The 20,593-nt window shown below is 38.6% G+C and overlaps 1 protein-coding gene and 1 long non-coding RNA gene across 2 annotated transcripts; both read right to left on the bottom strand.

Annotated features, from left to right (window-relative positions):
• Positions 1-7,164: 7,164 nt before the first annotated feature.
• On the bottom strand, positions 7,165-11,777 carry LOC148738367 (uncharacterized). The gene is made up of 3 exons (XR_015997271.1): positions 10,244-11,777; positions 9,338-9,459; positions 7,165-9,113 (listed from the first exon to the last, which is right to left on the bottom strand). It is a non-coding gene; the product is annotated as an uncharacterized LOC148738367 (long non-coding RNA).
• A 1,660-nt stretch (positions 11,778-13,437) lies between these two features.
• Positions 13,438-20,484, bottom strand: LOC111325082 (adhesion G protein-coupled receptor D1). The gene is made up of 8 exons (XM_088750884.1): positions 16,335-20,484; positions 16,073-16,223; positions 15,898-15,979; positions 15,414-15,480; positions 15,207-15,289; positions 14,829-14,949; positions 14,490-14,531; positions 13,438-14,352 (listed from the first exon to the last, which is right to left on the bottom strand). The coding sequence occupies exons 2-8, from the start codon at positions 16,194-16,196 to the stop codon at positions 14,170-14,172; spliced, it is 702 nt and encodes a 233-aa protein (XP_088607010.1). The 5' UTR covers positions 16,197-16,223; positions 16,335-20,484; the 3' UTR covers positions 13,438-14,169.
• Positions 20,485-20,593: the final 109 nt, after the last annotated feature.

Genomic DNA, 20,593 nt, shown 5'->3' with positions numbered 1-20,593 from the left:
CTAAAATTTTAATCGCGACTTTCAGCTAAAATATAATTTTCTTTCGGTTAAGAATAAAGCAGCTCTAAAATATCATTATTCCCTGTTCAGATTACTGCTAAGTTGAATATTTTCCACCAAACTAGAAGTAATACCCTCCATAAACAGACGCATCGGAAAATATTTTACCTCTCTTCCTTCCCTTTAGCACGCAAACGAAATTTTGAGAACGACCCATTTCGTCTTGAATTTTGGCTCTTCTGAAGTCGCCGACACCAAAAATAGATTTTTTCGATTTTCTCCAAATTGAAACGGCCTTTCCGAAAACAAACTACATCCCGTTTAGTTACGTACCAATACCTATTCATGGGCAAAATATCAGGGAAAACAAAATTTCCACTCTGGCCGTTGGTTGCTGAATTTTTGCAGGCATTTACTCTTAAAAACGGAAAATCCGCAAAACGCAGTGAATGGCAAAACCAAAAACCCGACGTTTTTTAGCACAAAAATCGAAAAACTGATCTAAACAATAGCCAAAACCACAAAACCAAAGATCCTAATGTCCCCCTCTTTAAGGTTTTCACTTAGGTTTCGCTAACAAGTTGGCGAAAAGGTAAATACGTTCACACTTTCGAAGTCGTCTTTTCTTTTGATCGTCTCACTCAAATCCTAATTCTACCCATTTTTGGTACTGAGTTTTTCATACTGTATTCTCATCGACGTAAGTTACAGGGACGCAAACCAAGGCTTTGTTCATTACCATTTTATATAGACTTTCAGCGAAGCGTGGAATAGGCTATAACATTAACTCTTAATCACTGCTTTTTGAAGGGTTTGGACGCCTTGTAGTTTGACGATAATGGCTAAAATTGTGACGTGGTGAACGCGGTTGGTAAATTAAAACAACTGTTTTTGAATTACCTGTCTCACAATAACTTCTGTAAAATCCTTTAACCTGATGTGTACAAGATCCTCCGTTCTTGTAGGGCGTGCTGGCGCAGTCATCTGTGCCTGAAGTATATTAAATATATCTCTTAAAATTAGTATAGGTCAAAGCCGCCTTTCGCACAACGGTTTTGACTTTGCTATTGTTAGAGAATAGCAGGGTGTTTTAGCACTTCCTCGTCTAATCGTTTCAACTTCTTTCATTCTCACAGATCACTAGGTTCAAGGAGTCCTGAAGAGCTACAAGATTTGGTCTTTCTTGGATCTTTTAATGATGTTAGACATAGCATTATAGAACACAACCGAGTGTTTTATTCTTTGCAATTTTCACAATGATTTTAGTGAGTTTTTGTGGAAAAATCTATATATCTGTCTTTAAGGCATATTAATGTTCACACAGCAACCAGGTAGACAATCAGTCTGATGCTACTCTGGTTTAAAGCTTTAACTAATGTAACCGGGGAATTACAATTCATCGACCCAATGTTTCTAGTGCCTTCATCAGGGATGATCTGATCGTTGCAACAAGAGGTCCTTTTATATGCTGACTAATCAGCTGCCCTTTTTTTTCTAACGAGGTGTAAATAAGCGTCAGGTAGTAAGCCACCATCATCATGAACTAAAGGAGCGTGAGTGGAGTTGATATGCCAAGCTTCCATAGAAAGGCGCTGGTGGTAGTGGCGATTAGAGGTGACAATTTTAGAATTATCCCACCCAATTGTATGGTTAGTTAGGCGGGTGTGCTCCGACAAAGCTGAATATTCCTTTTTTGCAAAAGAAGACCGCTTTCTGATGCTCTTTCGAACGTGTACCAAACTCACGTTTGGTCTGTCCGTTTTGTATGGTATTCTGATAGGTCTGATCAAGAGAGATCTGGCAAAATATGGCCAAAACCTTGAATTTCGCATTACTAATGGTGGGTGCAGTCTCTGTACACCAGAATGGGGTTCACGCGCAGAATTGCGACTACCGTCAAAATTTGTCACAACAGAGAATGTAACAATGGCAGAAACCAACTCAAAACACGTGGCGAAGAAAGGAGGAAGTGACAAACGGGGCATGACTCTCACTTTAGTAGAAACAGTGGATGGATCTGTTTTACTATTCCAGTTAATCTATCAAGGTAAAACAGCTAGATCTTTGCCAGCCACAAACTTTCCAGAAGGATTTTGTTTGTCCTGCAACGAGAAACATTGGAGTAACGAAAAGGAAACCTTACGATGGATAAATGATGTTCTTCACTCCTACATTCAGCGAACCAAGGCAAAGCTCAGCTTTGACGAGAACGCCAGAACCGTTTTGATCTGGGATGCATGCATTTAAAGCTCAGGCATCGAAGCTTGTTGAAAAGCGACTAAAAGAACTAAACACTATCAGTGTCATGGGGCCCAAAATGTGACACATCTCCAACCTCTCAACAAATGGAGCTGTAAAAAACATGGAGAAACGTGCAATTAGTATCATGTATCACGGATGAAATGTTGCGTAACCCCTGGAAAGATGTTACAACAATATGAAATTGACTTGAGGCTATCAACCTTGAGCCCCGCAACGGAAAGCTAATGAAAGAAGTCTACGAAAGGAAAGGGCATTATTTTATCGGAGTGGAGATCAGCCGGTAACATGGACTGCATGAAAAACGCTAGAAATGGCCAGATTCCGTCAACTAACCCCTATCTCTAGAATTTTGCGTACTGTTGTGTCGAGCACTGATGGCTCAGTTTTGTTCAGTTTTAAATTTATTGGCATCCAGTGTTGAAATAAATCTTTACCAGTTGTTACCACCGACCGTGTCTTAATCGCGTTAATTTCCTTTAATGTGAAGTTCTACCTCTTCTTTCGCGTTAATTTTCTTTATTCGAAACTCGTTTTCCATTAAATTCGCGTTAATTTAAGTCGGTATTTCAGTGTTGAAGAAACAAGCTCTCTACTCTCGATGTCTTGATTAAAAATGAATGTAGTCTGATTCATTTGCAATCAAGAGAACCTGACTTAAATTTATGCTCCATACTCATCTATAATGTAGCACCGAAAATTGTTTTGAACTCGTTCCTTTTCCATAGAGATCAAAAACTTTCTAAAACAAAACTATATTTTTGTTATTTTTGTCAGAAACTTTCGTGGACGTCATCGACAGGAAAGCGTTGATACGTCTGTTTCAGTTCATTCCCACATACTTTTCAAAGATCATGACGAGCTTTGGCCCCGGAAAGAATGGGCAGCATGTATTCTATAGAAGCGCTATCATTTCTGTCATCAACGTAGAGAATCAATTAACACTTGCAGTCAGTAGGTGATGTGGTTAATCAAAACTGGGCATGCTATGAAGATAAACCCACAGCTTACGAAGAATTAAACGAGCCCTTGAATCATGTGAGTAGTACCTTAAAACAAAAAAATTTCAGAAAAAGATTTTAGGCGATAAGGAATGCCAAAAAAAAAGAAATAAATGCGTGTAGCCTCCTCAGCTGTAATTTAAAATTCGTGGCAAAACATTGGTGCATTTTCAAAAATACCCTTGCATTTCTTTGTATTTTGTAACCTTGCCATAATAAATGAGGAGTTACTGAAATAGGCAAGAGGCAGGTTGGAGGTCGTGGGAGGAGGTGCGGACAGCAGCGACCAATCGAAGAGTGGAAAAGCTCTGTGAAGGCTCTATGTGCCACGAGGCAGGAGAAGGATTGATGATGACGACTGGAGTATAAAGTTTCAGCTACTCATGTCTGTTGTATTTGTGAACAATAACGCGCGCGTTAGCGTTTGGAATCCAGATCACTTGTTTCGTTTGCATGTATAATGCATAACGTCAGGTATTGTACCTGTGCGTCACGGACAGTTCGGCGAGGAACCTGCCGTCCATTGTGATTGTTATTTTATAGTTAAAGGTTTATCTATTAATTAAAAACTCACAATGAATCTTTGATCAGAATCACTAAGCGCGATCTCATCATGGAGGCTGAAGTCTTCAATCGATCGGCTGAACTTTCAAGAGTTACAGGATCCAATTTCGGCCTGAAAAAGCTCTAGTGTCTGCTAACGAAAAATAGATGTGGAATCGGGCTGAATGCTTCTGCAAAGAACGAAACGTTTCATTGATTCTCCGATGAAATACGTAGTGTCACGCCAGCGGTCTCAAGCCCGTCAACAAGGCTGTTCGTTCAACAGCAGGCAACTAAACAACTTGTATGTTGCATCTTCATTTGGTCTCTGTGCTGCACTACTTAAACAGCGAAAATCTCCAGCAGATGTATTTGTGAGTTCTTAACTGAATTATTATTCCTGTTGTTGATACGGTAAATCAAGTCTCTTTTGACTGTAAACTACCGGATAGATTTGGCGGGAAATGCCTACAGTCGAATGATCACAGGGAACTCATTCAAGAATAGCCGAGCTTGATACCAAGATTTAGGAATTGGGAAAGAATAATGGTTATATAAGTTAATTCTGTCTTGCTACCCTCCTTTAGCAGCTTTGTCTCCGCTTTATTTTTTTAAATGAGTATTGCACCAACCGCAGTGTTATTGAAAAAGTATTGAATGGTCCTCCATGTTTGAGTATTGTATACATGTACCTGAGGGTTATTTTAAATCTATCTATACCCTCCTGGGTAGTGTATACCTGAGGGTTACTTTTAATCATTTCTCTACCTTCTTGGGTAGTGTATACCTGAGGGTTACCCTCTTGGGTCGTGTATACCTGAGGGTTACTTTTAATCTTTTCTCTATCCTTTCGGGTGGTGTATACCTGAGGGTTACTTTTAATCTTCTTTATACCCTCCTGGGTAGTGTATACCTGAGGTCACTTTTACTCTTTTCTATTCCTTCTTGGGTAGTGTATACCTGCGGGTCAATTATAATCTCCCCTATACCCTCTTGGGTAGTGTATACTTGAGGGTTACTTTTAAGCTTTTCTATACCCTCTTGGGTAGTGTATACCTGAGGGTTACTTTTAAGCTTTTCTATACCCTCTTGGGTAGTGTACACCGGTGAGTTACTTTTCCTTCCACAGTAGACGGAGAAATAGTCAAACAGCATGGTGCATTGATTAGGGATCATGAATGGGTTGAGGTAGCGCTTATCAATGTAGAAGAAAAATAGTCGTAACCTGAACGTTACTCTGTGTAACCTAAACATATTTATGGGTGACATAACCCTATTTCAAAATAGTTGTCACGCATGAAATATTTCTCGCTTTACATATTTTTCTGCCTGTTTCCTGAACGCTTTACCGTGTGGTTTGTGAGCGCAAATCCGTCAATGTAATTTTTCACGAAATGTAATATTGTGTTTCGGTATATATACTAGTACTGCCGTTCCAAAACCGCTGCATTTAAAAGGTCATAATAAAAATAGAGCGTGTAGACGGAACGGAAACCGTCCGTTGAAAGCGATGTGTATTCTCTGGCTTATTTAATCAATGCGGTTTATGGACCTTTAAAGTTCAAAATATGCACTGTTCATAGACCTGCTTTTCGGAGTTAGCCTTAAATAGGCCGTTGATCATGGAAGTGATTTTTCGTGTTGTATTTTGCAGTGACATTTGGCCTGGACTATTCCTGGACATTGTGTCAGCGAATTACCTTTTGTTTCGCTTTATACATTGTTTCGACAAAGAGAATAAGCTTAGTGAGTCGCTCTTCAGGTTATTTCGAATTAGGTCCGTATGGGTATCTTACGAAATTTCCCTTGACTATTTTATCTGGACAATGTGCAACCAAATTAGTGTTGCATCTAGAAAATGATTTAAAATGTAATTATCGGAAGTTGCGGCTTTTTTCATTTTAGTCAAGGGTAGCTTTAATTACATTTTTGTGGCGGTTATCGAATGTCCTGGAGTGTTCAGCGAACACCTCATACCACTGAGGGGTGTCAAACCTTGGCTTTAATTACTTATGCAAATGACTCGCTGCACATCAAGTGTGCACCCAGCTCATTTGCATAAATTTTTTTAAGGCGGAAAGCTCGTCATGTAATCAATGTAAAGCCGTCTATTTTTAGGGCTGAATGTTTGATGCATGGTTCATCGTGGGTTCATCTTTACATGCTCACTTTGGAGGCTGGTTGGCTGCATGTGATGCTTTAATGTGACAGCGTGATGCTGTTAGTGAGCTTCTATGCGCTAGCTGATGTTTGGCTGTGTAGCTGCGTGATGCGGTTCCAGTCAATACCCACTAATTGACCCTTGCTCACTATAGAGTCTCCTGTAGCTCAGTGGTTAGAGCATCCGACTAGATCAGGGAGGGTCGTGGGTTCAAATCCCATCTGGAAACTCGATTTTTAAAAAAGAATGTTTGATAATCCATGCTGTGCATTTCCAGAGAAATTGAAAAGAGAAATTAAAAAGAGAAATTTAAAGAGAAATTAAACGGTATGGGATTTCATGGGCTTTCCTGCCTTAGGGAATGAATAACTGTTATCATGGTAAATGATCTCTGAAAGAACAAGCCGATATTTTCACATTAGACTTCAAAGACGAGATAATGGCAATCTTTGAAATTTTTTTATAGAAATAGATATTTTTTCTTCTTTTTCTTTCGCTTTTATCTTTTTTTTTTTTCATTGCCTTCTAGTATTTGTCAGTATAACAACATTTTCGAATTATATTAGATTTATATAGACTCTAAGGATATCGGCAAAAACATTATCATACGGTAGTTTTACGTTTTTTGTCATAGTCTAATTATGTAGCTATGGCTATGCAAGCCGGTGAGACTACTCACGGACTTCTAGCACATACGTCTGGCTCACCACCTCAGGAGTTGTGGGCTCCATCCTAGAAGTAGGCATTACATGACCAATTACCCTGAACTTAGTTTTATTGTGGAAAATTCATCCTGACTAATCGTTGCATCTAGTTCAAAGTCCCTTTCGTGAACATTTTTTTCTTTCTTTAAATTTCCTTTAGTTTCATAGATTCAGACTGGTAACATCTGAATTTTCCGAAAGGGACTTTAAATGACAAGTTGCTCAACAATCTGCAAACATTCCAAAAGTGTCCAACGAGACTCTTAAAGCGTCACGTTAAACCAACCACGAACTATCTCAATTTGAGTGATTTTCTTTCGTGTTATTTGCCTGGTTGTTTCTTTAATTTTCCCTCATCTGGTTTACATCTTTCCCAAAATAATAAAATTGAAGTGATTATTAAGGAAATGTTTTAATGTTTGGTGGTTAATTCCCATTTATTATTAAAACAAAGGAAGTTCTGCCGTAGTTAAACATTCGGAGTTTTGAGAACCACTTCAAATACATACCTCATATTTTTTAATGATATATTTTGCAGACCTAATTCTGCTGGAGTTTACGTATACATACATTGATTTTAAATGCATATTTCTAAATTTCCCTTGGCCTTATTTCCGGCCTCTAATCTTTACCATGCAATTTACATGCAAACGCATCGTAAATTATTTGTCATGCGATTGACTTTGCACCGATCTCCCCTTGGATGAAGAGATTTGAAGTAAATGTGGATCCAGAAACTGGGGTGAGAAGAAGTTTAATCCTAGAGATTAAATCGCTAATATTATTCCTAGCAGGAAGAATATTTGCAATTAAATGCTTTACTATGACGTGGAGACAAAATACCTCTAGAAGTAATTGTGATGATAAGACTCAGAAAGAAAATCACCATACATACAGGTTGTGCTTTAACGCTTTCACTCCCATGATCTCGTTAGTGATTCCTCTCACTGCCTGCCATACAATTCTTGTGATGTTACTTGGGAGAGTTTTGAATTAGATCAACTAGTAATCCTCTAGGTGATATTTTCCTTTGTTCTCATCAGTTGTCTATTTGATATCATATTGGTATTGTAAGGAGAAATTCTGTCTTAATCACCCATGGGAGTTTGGGACTAAGTGGGGACAGCTTACGATACATTGATGTTAAGATAGGTAATCGAAACAGCATTTGTTAAATGTATCCTGCAACACTAGTGTTACACTAAACATAGGCTTAAGCTAAATATTTATTATTTGTTATTTACAAGAAGTATCATGGAGGAAACTAAACTACACAATCTTGTTGATCACATTAATTGACTCGTCTCCATTGCACACCTAAATTCGCGTCATTGAGCTGAAATCCGCAAAAAAAACGGACTTGAGATATAATTTGACGATAAAACATTATAAAAAATGTAAAAATATATCGATGCAAATTATGTCGAGTACTCAACTCGACAGCTAGAGCGGAGCAAGTCATTAGAAAACTTAAACGAAGTTTGACTGCCTGATTGTCAAAATGCTCTCAATTAGGAAACTGCAAGTTAATACATCAATAGGATCCCGTTCGGGCCAATCTTTTCACGTGACACCACGTGCAAATACTTTATCACCCTTTTTGTATTACAAGTTTGCTCTTCTTGTTGACGTGGGTGTTTTATCATTATTTCACTTTGCTACAACATTCATACCTTGGAGAAATTCCTTCTACATTAAAATGTACATTTAGTCTTTCATCTTGACTTAATGATGAAGTTAGGCAAACGTCGAAACGTCATCGTTATTAAGACATTTTTATTCTATGATAGATACTGTTTTGCGAACCGGGCGCGTTCACAAGGAGGAAGAGAAGAGAACCGTCAATGACTCAGTACTTGAAAAGAAGGTGGTAAGGAATTGCTCTTGAAAAGAATATGTGCTCTAAATTAGATCTTTATGAATTGAGGTTGTAATTTGAGAACTGTTTTGAATTCTGGCAGTCTGGTCTTTTGTAGTATAGGGAACTCACCTCCTTCCTTCCTCCCCCCCCCTCTTCCATTATTCTCTGTAATTTCTAGAACTTTCTGCAGTTGATCCTAGTGACGACTCTCAAATGTATCACTCAGTGCTACAGTATCGTTGGTTGCAGGATTTTCGTGACGTTAGTTGGTAAACAAAAAGAAAGATCCGCAGTTTCTCACTTCAATATAAGATGATGTTTGTAACAGCCTGTACGACCGCGAAAGCAAACCACCCTCCGAACCTTTCCATCAGCTACTGTCGGATGACCACCCTTTAGCCAACCAGTAGAGTCGGTGCCACATTTTTTGTAAGGTACACATTCGGTTGGTATTTTCGATCCCGCTTCTCCCTGGAAACGGAACCAGCCACGACTGAGGTCTCTATCGCAAGTTTCGCTTCCCACTGGTGCGCTGTAGGTAATTTTCCTAGTTCCACTGGTCAGAGTTGAGTAGCTCAAGCATTCTAAATGGTAGTCGAATATAATAATAACAATAAAACAATAGACAGAAAGAGTTTAAAAATGGCTGCTTTTTTACTCAAAGTCAAGAAAAGTAAAGACTTTATCAATATCCTTGAAGGGGTGAACGAAGGGGAGACAGAGGCATCTCCGGCGACAGCCGTTAGGCAGAACTAAACCTATTCATGATCATAATTAGTGATAACTTTTATGCTGTCAAACTACTTACCTTCTGGCGTGCAAATGTTTTTTCAGTCCCCTTGGTAACCATCTTTACAAACACAGTTGTACGATCCAATCGTATTTACACATGTTGCCGATTCCTTGGGGCAGTCATGGATTCGTCAATATCTGTAGCACAGATGTAAGGCAGTGTAATGTAAGAAAGCAGTACAAAATTCCATTTCTTTAAAAAACATATCCAAAATTGGGGAGAGGGGATTTTCTAGGAGGGTGAGAGCGCTCGCCTCCTGCCGCTGTGGCCCGGGTTCGATTCCCGGACCTGGTGTCACATGTGGTTTGAATTTATTGTTGGTTCTCGTCTTTGCTCAGACGGCTTTTCTCCGGGTCCTCCAGCACAATTATTTTCCCTCCACTACTATTGTCATTATTACCAGTATTGCTAACGTAATTTACTTTTATAAGGATAATTTCAATGCACGTTTTTTAAAATTTTTTTCAATACAAACTAGTAATTGCTTTCGCGATTTTTATATGTAGGTCGTTTTTGTTATCAAAGTTAGTTTGGGTCTGATACGAATCTGATCCCAGAGAACCGAATTTAAAAGATGTGTTCCGTGTCAATTAATTTGGAAATGTACGAGAGGAAAAGCCATCGCCAACGCGAAGTTATTATCATTTTACTCTGGCTTGAAAAAAGGGACAAAACTGAACACTCCCTCGTCAATTTCTCGATAAATCGGTTGATGGATTGATGGACTAGTTTGATAATTAAAACATTAGCTATCGGTGTATTACTTTATGACACTCATTCATTCAACCAGTGATATTAGTTGATTGTTTGGGGGGGGGGAATGAATCGGTGAGGGGAAGGGATAAGATAATGAATAGTTGTATGAATCAAGGATTTCATAAATGAATGATGAGATGGTATTTTGTGACTTAATCATCTTACCTTCGGTTTTCATATCGCAGTGAACTAAAGCAGTATCTTCACTTTGGTTAGATTTAAACCAATAGTTGCCGCTAACCGTTTGTCCTCCTTCACTGGCCTTGATCTCCTTACACGATTCAGCAGGAAGCTCACGAATGGATCCCAAAGGAACTAAATAATGATAAATTTATGTTAATGGTTACTGTTTTTGAAAGAAGACACTGACTGCCGTGGACGACTTACAAAGCTTAAACGAAGAAAACGTTTAGGAAGTTGAATAAGAAAGTGCGAATAAATAGATAAATAGTTTGTGTGAACTACTCATATAGTAGTGGAAATGAGGTCTTAAAAAAGAACTCAGGCAAATACGGGAATTGAACCCATGACCTCTGTGATACCAGTGCAGTGCTCTATCAAGTGAGCTAACAAGCCAACTGGGAGCTGGTCATTATGTTGATTCGTATTAAACCCTTCGGTTTTATACGAACCAACCTCTCGCAGAGGTCATGGGTTCGAAACCCGTACGGGCCTGAAATTTTTTCAGGCCTTATTTCCACTGCTACATAAATAAGGCTCATTACTTTGAGGATTGCTTTCATACATTTCATGAAACTATAGTACACATCTGTGAGTTTTATAAATTCAAATTCAGATAAATAATTACTTCAACATATCGCTTGCGCAAGTCCTATCCAATTCTTAAGGAGCTATTTCAACCGTAAGTTCTAGTCGAGTTTAGCCACGAGGTGTTATAACTTTCAAGAATGTTTTTCGATTCCATTCCGATTGAGATAGATCTTTTATATGCTCAGGAAGCTAGAGTTTCTTTAGGTTGCGCCTTGAGCAACTCTTTACGCTTCTCTCGTGCGCTCCAAACTTCCCTTGTGCATCCATAACTCGATATACGCACGCTAACAATGAACCAATACTTCAGTAAATAGATAAGAATATTAAAATATTAAAATTGTACAAAACATATCTAACATGTAACTTTTAGGGTCGAGATCAACTCTCTGTCCGAGGGTACAAATGTAAAGAAAATTATTGTCTAAAACTTGCGGTCAGTTATCAGAATGGTCGGCATTTCTCTTTCGAATTAGTGATGCTTTACTTTCTCTACTTCTCTTGCTCACTACGAAACTCCGTTTCTGACTCTTCCATAATACTATCGATCAGAGTTAGGGACGAAGTCTTCAGGTCTGGCTTCCTTGGTACGATTATTCAGTTCGCATATGTTGCTAGAAACGACGTAATTGAAGCTTTGGCATCTTTTGTCGCCACGGCAAGTCGTAAGACACTCAAGTGAGGTATACGTCTCCATTACTTTGAATATGCGTCGTTGAAGCAGCATGCCATGTACGGAAGTTTGACGACTGCACTGCTTTGCGATAAATCCAGAAAACATTTGGCACAGCATTAGCTGAACTGGAAAACGAAGAATCAAAACCATCTTCACGTCACCGATGGATATGTCTTGAGAGGTCTGCAAATGAAGTTCTCCTCCTTATTTCTCCTCCACTTTCCTTTCTTTTTCCCGTTATGAAGACTGCTGAGTGTGGACCTGAGGGAAGAAGAATAAATATTTTATAGCGTAAATGCTGTTTTAAAATAGTTTCATAAGACATCTGGCCAACAGTAATATGTTCTCATCTTTACCGTCCCTTTCGTGCCAATTCCCTTTGCATTTTCTAAATCTGGATTAGAATAGTTTACTCTTCATTTCATCTTCTTTTAAGCTGAGAAAAAAAACTGGTTCATTAGTCAAATATTTCTTAACGAAAGAAAAACCCTATTCGTTTAAAATGCAACAATCGAAAAATGAGGTGGATGTTTATAATTGAGACGCAACTAATGTTCACTTTTTTAAAGCGTTAATATAAACATCATTCTATTTATAATACTGTCGCAGCATTTATCATCGACTTATTCATGTTTTTCCTAAATGCAATTTTAAGTCTTCACGGGAGGCTGAGGTATTTTATTAGTTCCGCGCTCCTTATATATCAACATATTATATGTTGATTCTTCTCTTTATTTGGAGACGTAGCTCAAAATTTTTAACGTTTCTTAGTCTATCCCTACTGTAGTACATAATTATATAGCTCGTAAGATTATTTTATGTGTTTTTTTTTCAAAACTCAATCCCTCTTAATGTTCAATTACATTCCTGCATTTTATATTGATCTAAAAAACACATCGGACCAAATTTTACGCTCCAAAGAAGTCACTGATTTCTTCGAACCCACGGGTAACTCTCGAGTATTCGTCCACCGACAGCTCAAACTCAAACCTGAAACATTTTTTAACTCGTTAATTTTTGATGAGTGTTTTAGGGTGGGAGTATGTAAAAATAATGCTAACTTTTTAGATACCTGCGTATTTCTCAAAAATTATTGAATCGGAGGGGAGAGGTGGAAGACAACCCGAAACTCATGGGAACTGTGTCACGGGTTTGTTAGCCATAGTTGCATTTAAGATAAGGAGATGTGCAATGGGAAAATGTCTCTATTGTTGAAAAAGAGTAAAGGTTCGCGCTCTAACTAGTTCAACGAGCGTACCTTGACATAGTACAAATGCAGGGTGCACAAGCAGTCCAGGCTTTGATGAAAAAAGTCTCTTAATTTACAAAGGCAAAATTACACTCTTCATTTAAAAACAACACCAGGGAAACATTGATGGAGCTCTCTGAATTCACGATGGGAACCTTTGCATTGAAAAAAATGTTTAAACTGTACCTGGCATCATTATAATTTTGTATCCTCTTTCTCTTTTTCTCGAAGGTTTTTTGAGAATGTTGAGAAACTCTAATGGTACTCTGAAACAGGTCACTGATTATGAAACCATGGAGTGATATAACTCTAGCATACCGTGAGAAAGCTTTAATGTTTTGTCTATATACGAGATAGAGGGGCATAGCAGGTCTTTTAAAAGGGAAGAAGGGAGGGGTCATTAGAAATGCGGAAATAGCCGAAAATATCGCCGATATGTCATAGCTATATCGGGAGAAAAGTGCGTCATAGTAGACAATCATCACTGTTCCAGACATCAAACGTCGGTTGACTTTTGATCTCTTTATATGTCCCAATAAAGATTTGAATCCAAAGTGAGTGAAAAGACACTGTGGTTCGAGAGGGTACTGAGTTTCGTTAGGCGAGGAAAATATGTTTTAGCAAATGTAACTAATCCGTAAAAAGAATTACAAACTATAAGTCGTATAGTTTTTCGTTTATTCATTTATTTATTCTTTCGTCTATCTATGTTAATGTCAAAAGTCAGTTTAAACCACTACTATTTTACAAGCTATTTTAAAAGTAGTTCTTAAAATACCTGCTAAAAACGTAGGGGAAAACATGACATCCTTCTCAAATATCAGCAAGTAAAAGCGCACGAGAAATCGAAGAAAAAAAAAACAGCAAAACGCTTATTACAGTTAAGCGTAGACTTGTTAGACGACAAATAAGTCTTGACTTTCATGTATGAAATAATGCAGCATTCCAATTACATCGTAGAATCCTTGGAAGCGAAATCATTAACAGCAAAAACAAACCACTTCGTCCATGACAGACTGTTTCGAATGACATACTGCCGCTAAAAAAGTTACAATAATATTAATCAACCCTATTCTACCCAACAATTTAGCTTACAGCTCAGAAATACGTTTCCTGATACTTGCGAAAGTCTTAAAGTTGTATAATTTTTATTTAAGAAAGCGTATACGGCACTTGCATCTACGTGAGTGTTTGAAAAAACGCCAAAGGTTACTGTAACCTATCATAGACGTAGACTCCGTTTACCAAATATCAGCAGTAAATGGCATCTTATAAAAGGCCTATCTATTCAATCAACGAGACGATCAGAAGTTCCTAGATTAAGCGATAAATCGAAGCTGGATGATCAACAAAGACTCAGCCTAAATTATTACACTCAACAATTAACTCACGTGGTCATTAATATCTATTTACTTGAGCTGCTTGTTTTTTTTTCTGATCAAATTCATTGCAAGACTGCAATTTAACCACCCGCACCTCATTAACATCACTTGGATTATCCTGTGAACTCTTCTTTGTGGAGTTTCCATTGCTAACAGATGGAAAAACGGTATTCACCTTTCTATTGAATTTCTCTCTAATCTGCAGAAAGACAAGTCGTTTGAAAGCCTTTTTTCCTGTTTCAATCTTAGAATACAATGTCATCCCTATGTTTAAATTAGTTTTAAAACATCACTATCCACACCTTACATAATACATCATTTTCATCTTAAACTTACCTGGCTATTTCGAGCACAATGAAGAATGAAAATCAGGAAGCCCTTGAAAAATAAACACGTTTTCGATATAAATCTTTTTTTTAACAAAATGTAAATCAGGTTATACAAAGAAAGTCTTAATTGGTTTGTTTGTTTTTTGTTTTAATGACTTAGAGTACAATGAAGCAGGCAACTTCTTAAGTTACGAGAATCACATAAAAGCGGCAGAAGGTGTTTGTCATTGATTTTTTCTTTCTTCTCAGCTTTATCATCTTACATGTATATCTTTTTAATAATTGTCGAAGCAAATTTTATCTCTTCATGGCGAAAATGTCTTACTATATCGTATTTTAGACTCACCTGAGTGGAGTTGAGTATGGTGAAAATGTAGGAAAAAGCTTTGTGTACAGGCGAAAGAAGACCAAATAGCCACGTGATACCCAGTAGAGGAATCATCACCACGCATGCTCTAATGCCAAGTCTGAAGGACAATAATGGTTTGAAATATGGGGATTATCAATTTATATCTTTTCTTCAAAAGTTTTTCTGTAAGTCAGAAATACCCATGATTCGCTGATATCGATTAACAACTGAGGAGGTTAGGGAAATATGATAAAAAAATATTATTTTAAAAATAATATTGAAAATCTTACCGAGAGAACAGATTTGATAATATTTCAATCTGATCTTCGGCCGGAACTGTACTTCTTTTTATCGTATTTTGAAATTCGATCATACCGTATTTGCTGCATTTGCTTTTCTCCTCTTGGCTGCATTGTAGTCATCTCCCTTATGACCCGAGCGAGTATCAAAATGTTGATCTGAAATACGAAAGATGAATAAAATGTTTTATTGAGGTATGGCTGTTACACATTTCAAGTTAAAATCAGAATCTCGAATAATAATGTCAAAAGAAATATGGATTGATCCTAATCCAAAACTTACAACTTCAATGACAACCACAAATGAAATAAATATCCAAATCAAATTGTTAGCTGAGGACATCCAACAACTAAAACGAAGGAGAAAACAAAAAATATTAGGGAGAGCGCGAGAAAATATAGGTACTCGTGGATTTCAGTTTCAAACACTCCATAACAATTTTTTTTTATCTGAAAGTGACATCCATACATTAAAAGACATTGTAGGTAAATGAATACTAAATCATTTGTTTCATGATGTATGAGTCAAGCTGATCAATCGTGTATTGTTCGCGAAGTCTCGATCTTTATAGCAAAGGAAGCCCATTTCTGAAGCTAGCCTAAAATGATGAACATTAGGAGAATCAATGGAGATAAGGGGCAGATTAAAAAGATAGCGAAGAGAGAAGAGCTAAAAAACCCAAATGAAACGACATCACCGTCAAAACTGAAACTGACAAAACTACTAAGGAGGAGTGAGAGAAAGAAAATTAAAAATTCCACCCTACTGTTCATCACTAATATAGCTCTTTATCCCATCTTTTTCAGCAGCGATGCCCAATGAAATGGCCACCATAACGACGGGGAAACCTTTCAGAAAAGTAGAAAACGACTCAAAATGCTACAGTTAGTTAACAAAATAGTTCACAACAAAGTACAAGAACAAATAAAAAGCTAAAATACCCCATGACATGACGTGATAAAGGTACATTTTGGTGTTGATGTTGTAAACTTTCACAACAAACAGGTAGAGATAATTTCCCTCGACCAGCATCCAACGGAAAGCTGCCATCAGGAAATACTGCATAAGAACTGCTGATGTGATACACAGAGCCTGCAGAAGAAAGGGAAGGAAATACCAGAGAATTCATTTCTATTTCCTTCGCGCTTTGTTCAAGATTGATATCTTTGAATGAATTCCACGAATGGTAAGATAGCCACTCACCTTATTTTCTGTGGCATTTATTCCAGCAAGAAAGATGGTTTGTCCAGCTCCGAGGGACACAGAGAGACCAAGTCGTATTTGAGGTAGAGGTTGTCGAACATCTCTATAAAAATTAAAAATAAACGTTTTGTTGATATAGAAATAAATATAAATATATATGTTGAGTTAGAAAAACATAAAGACTATGCTTTCATCCCTGCGATCCTGTTTCGTGAATGCTCATTCATCAGATTTTATTATTTTATGCATCGAGCATTGTAGCACGGAAAATCGAAACGCAAATGAGGAGCAAAGCCAATCGGCATATGATTAGAAATTTTTCTTTGAGGCAGAGATTACATCTCAGTTTTACTTGAGCTGTTATATGGCGAGTGTGATGAGAGAATGCGCCAGGAAATAAAGTAATCCATGTTGTTGTCTTTGAGGGTCCAGATGTGCTTGCTGAGTTCGGTGCAGTTTCTGTGTTTAGCGTGGTGGAATGATGCGGTGTCGACCCGAACTATCAACACTAAACAAACGTCATGAACTCGTGCCTTCCTGCCGCCACAGAAACAAAGCCCTCCTACGCAACAACTAAACTATTAAATTTCGCGCTGCACAAATTATACTATATTGTATATAAGCGATGGTAAAGATTATTCTCATTAAATCCCCTGATGAGTGGGCAACCACGAAACAGGCTTGTAGGGATGAACTTGTAGTTTATTTGTCTTTTCCTCCCACAATATATACATCGTTCTACTCCTATATATTGAACACTGTTTTCCGAAAGTCAAAAATTTACACTTTATATTTATATATATTTTGATATAGCTCTTTGGCATTACAAAGCTTTGCTTTTATGTCCAAATTGAGCACTCTACTAGGATAAGTCATGTCGTGCAATTGTGCGAAGTTCACTAGTTTCTAGTTTGAGCACCCTGACCTGGTTTAAATGGTACCACAAATGTGGAATCATTTGGGGTGGCTTTATAGCTTCATCCCCATCCTAGAATCTACACTGCACTGATGAGACCCAGAAGGCCGAAACAGTGTAAAGTTGGTCATGGTTTATGGATTACCATGCCAATCTTCTAACTAGAGGTTAGTTTGCACTTTGGGCCTTCATTTACTTGCTTTTGATTATGGAATGTACTGACAATTTAGAGGGGATTGTCGAAGATATTTTGAACGCCGCGGATGAAAATGCCGAAAACTCGTCTATTGTCAATGGGGAATCATATACATCACGAGCTGCCCGTACTTCTGGCACAAGTTCCACAATTAGAGAACAACACGTGTGGCCTGTAGAGAATAACACGCCACAGCGGCCGAGAACCGCTTTCTTTACTCCAAACAAAATTAACGACTGCCCGCTCTGTATTCGACGCGCTGGCATTTTCGAAGGTAGACCCGACTGATATCCAATGTTTGCAAAGAAAACTCAACGGCGAAGTGGTTGTTACTTTTAAGTCCATAACTGCCATGGAAAACTTCCTTCGTTTAAATTCCCTACACATCAATTCGGAAAATTACGTCCTTCAAGATGTGGATAAGCCCTTAACTTTCCTGACGATTTACGATGCACAGTTTGAGCTGTCAGATTTGGCTATAATCAAACGACTGTCACCTTACTGCGAAGTGCTACATTACCGCCGTGGTAAACATTCCTACGCCCCTAATATCTATAACGGCCTACGTCATTATCGTGTGCGTGTGTGCAAGCCCATCCCGAGTTTTCTTCGCTTCGGCATATTTCAAATCTTTGTCAAGTATAGCAGCCAGATTCCTACCTTCCGTAAATGCAATTGCCCCGGTCATTTTGCTAATGTATGCCCGAATAAGATATGCTTCAATTGCGATGTTACCGGAGACGAAGCGCAGAAGGAATTATGATTCGTAGCCGTGCTAAATGGTTAGAGGGCGAACACCCCAGCCGATATTTTTTTAATTTACAGCGAAGTAAAGCGCAAAGATCACACATTTCTTCAGTGCACGATTCAGACGGCAATGAAGTCTTCTCTCAAAAGGAAATTGCGAAAGCGCACGTAGCTTTTTGCTCTCGACTGTTTTCCGAAGAGCCGGTAGATGTCGCGATGCAAACCGATCTTTTATCTTCCTTGTTTCGTCAACTCACGTCCGATCAGGCATCCTCTTGCAAAGGTGACTTGACGCTCGAGGAAATTACTGTCGCTCTGAATAAAATGAACACAAACGAAGCTCCCGGCCCTGATGGCCTTTCGGTCGAGTTTTACTCAAAGTTCTGGGACCGTTTGGGTCCATATCTGTGCCAGGTATTCAATGCATGCTCTTAAGCTGGAGAGATGTGCGAGACTATGAAAACTAGTAATACTCGAGTCATTTTCAAGAAAGGGGATCGCAAAGATCTTAAAAATTGGAGACCAATTTCCTTACTAAATGTCGATTATAAGATATGTTCCAAGTCTCTTTCTCTCCGTCTCTCTAAAGTTTTACAGTTTATCGTTGATCCTGTTCAAACCTGTTCTGTGCCCGGTCGGAAAATTACGTCAAACGTACGCCTATTGCGGGATATTTTAGACTATATTGAGCGCACTAACAAAACTGGCATTCTACTCAGCCTCGATCAAGAGAAAGCCTTTGATCGAGTTGATCGCACCTTTTTATTGAATTTTTTAAACCGTTTTGGTTTTGGTTCATCATTCTACCACTGGGTAAGCACAGTATAATGGTTCTAACATGCAAGTCATCGTTAATGAATGGTTAACTGAAGTCATACCTTTGCCTCGCGGAGTGAGACAGGGGGATTCCCTGTCCTCTTTGTTGTATATTTTATATGTTCAAACTCTCGCTTGTAAAATCCGAAACAATCCCACCATAGAAGGCTTTCTCTTACCCGGCGCACGCGGAATAAGATATAAAGTTGGGGTATATGCTGATGATACGACCTGTATTGTTAAATCTGCTCGTTCGTTGGCATCTCTCTTTGATACCACTAATATTTATGAACACGGTTCTGGAGCGCGCCTAAATGTCGCCAAAACGGAGGCCATGTGGTTGGGCGCGTGGCGTACACGGAGCGATCAACCATATGGCCTCAGGTGGTTGACCAAAATGAAAATCCTAGAAGTCGTTTTCGGCAATGATACTGAACTGGATAATTGGCAACCAAAACTTGAGAAGTTGGAAAAACATCTTAATCTCTGCAAATCTCGTTCTCTCTCGCTCGTTGGCAAATCTCTTCTGGTCAATGTCTTAGGAATCAGTAAACTACTCTATCTTTCTTCGGTTCTGTGCGTCGCTCGATAGGTTATTTGTAAAGTAAAGTCGCTAATTTGGCCTTTTGTTTGGGGCTCTCGTATTGAGAGAGTAAGTCGAATGACCTGCCACCAACCTTTTAACAAAGGTGGCCTCGGAATTTTCAATTTCCAAATCAAAGGTCACTCCTTAAAGCTAGCCTCTCTAGTGTTTAATCTCTCTAACTCCGAATCAAAGTCCTTTTACCTAACCAAATACTTACTAGGATTTAGGCTTGCTTCTTTTCGGCCGGAGTGGCAATCTCTTCGCAACAATTCCACTCCGAGTTCGCATGACTCCACACCATATTACGAGAAATGTTTTTCGGCGCTTGCCACTCTTCGCGGGATTGTGTCCCGCAACGAGTGGCAAGACATTGATTTTACCTCTAAGAAATGCTATCGCGCCTTGTTAGGAGAGAATTCTGCTTCCCCAATTCTTCACCGTTTCTGGTCCCCCTTTCTTCCTACCGATTTCAAACTTGACAATCTCTGGAAATTGGTTCGAGATGACAATCTCTGGAAATTGGTTCGAGATGACAATCTCTGGAAATTGGTTCGAGATGACTTTTCTGAAAACTACAAGAATGATGTGTTGTGGTCAATTGTCTTTCGGGCCATTAAAGTCCGCGATTCTCTAAAACATTGGGGCTATATTGATACTGATAAATGAGCCAACTGCTCACGAAAAGAAACAATTGATCACTGTTTTCTTAATTGTTCCCGTGCTAAAAGAGTATGGTCGTATTTTTCTCCTGTGATCTCCTCTCTCCTTCGTAATTTCTTCCCACTTCTACTTTTGTTTTCTTCTTTCAGTGGGCTCCAGCCAGCCCAAAAAATGCCCGACTGGCATCATACCCATGGAATATGCAAGAGTTGGGTTCGTTGTCCTGACTGTTGTAAAGAGTACACGCCATCCGAAAACCCACACGAATGTTATACGGGCCATTGCCGTGCCTGTCGAGAAGAAGTCGATTTAACTACACATCAATGTTATGTTCAAAG

This window comes from Stylophora pistillata, chromosome 2, assembly GCF_964205215.1.
Source record: "Stylophora pistillata chromosome 2, jaStyPist1.2, whole genome shotgun sequence".
NCBI lineage: Eukaryota > Metazoa > Cnidaria > Anthozoa > Scleractinia > Pocilloporidae > Stylophora > Stylophora pistillata.
Note: the sequence above shows the minus strand (reverse complement) of the source record. Positions and strands in the feature narration are given on the sequence as shown.

What these genes read in the sequence shown, in the direction of transcription:
- LOC111325082 (XM_088750884.1), bottom strand. Translation starts at nt 16,196, where the DNA reads ATGCAGTATTTCCTGATGGCAGCTTTCCGTTGGATGCTGGTCGAGGGA. An exon ending in AAGCAAATGCAGCAAATACG is followed by an intron (nt 14,950 to 15,206) that starts GTATGATCGAAT and finishes ATTGTCCTTCAG; the next exon opens with ACTTGGCATTAGAGCATGCG. An exon ending in CCATACTCAACTCCACTCAG is followed by an intron (nt 14,532 to 14,828) that starts GTGAGTCTAAAA and finishes TTATTTTTCAAG; the next exon opens with GGCTTCCTGATTTTCATTCT.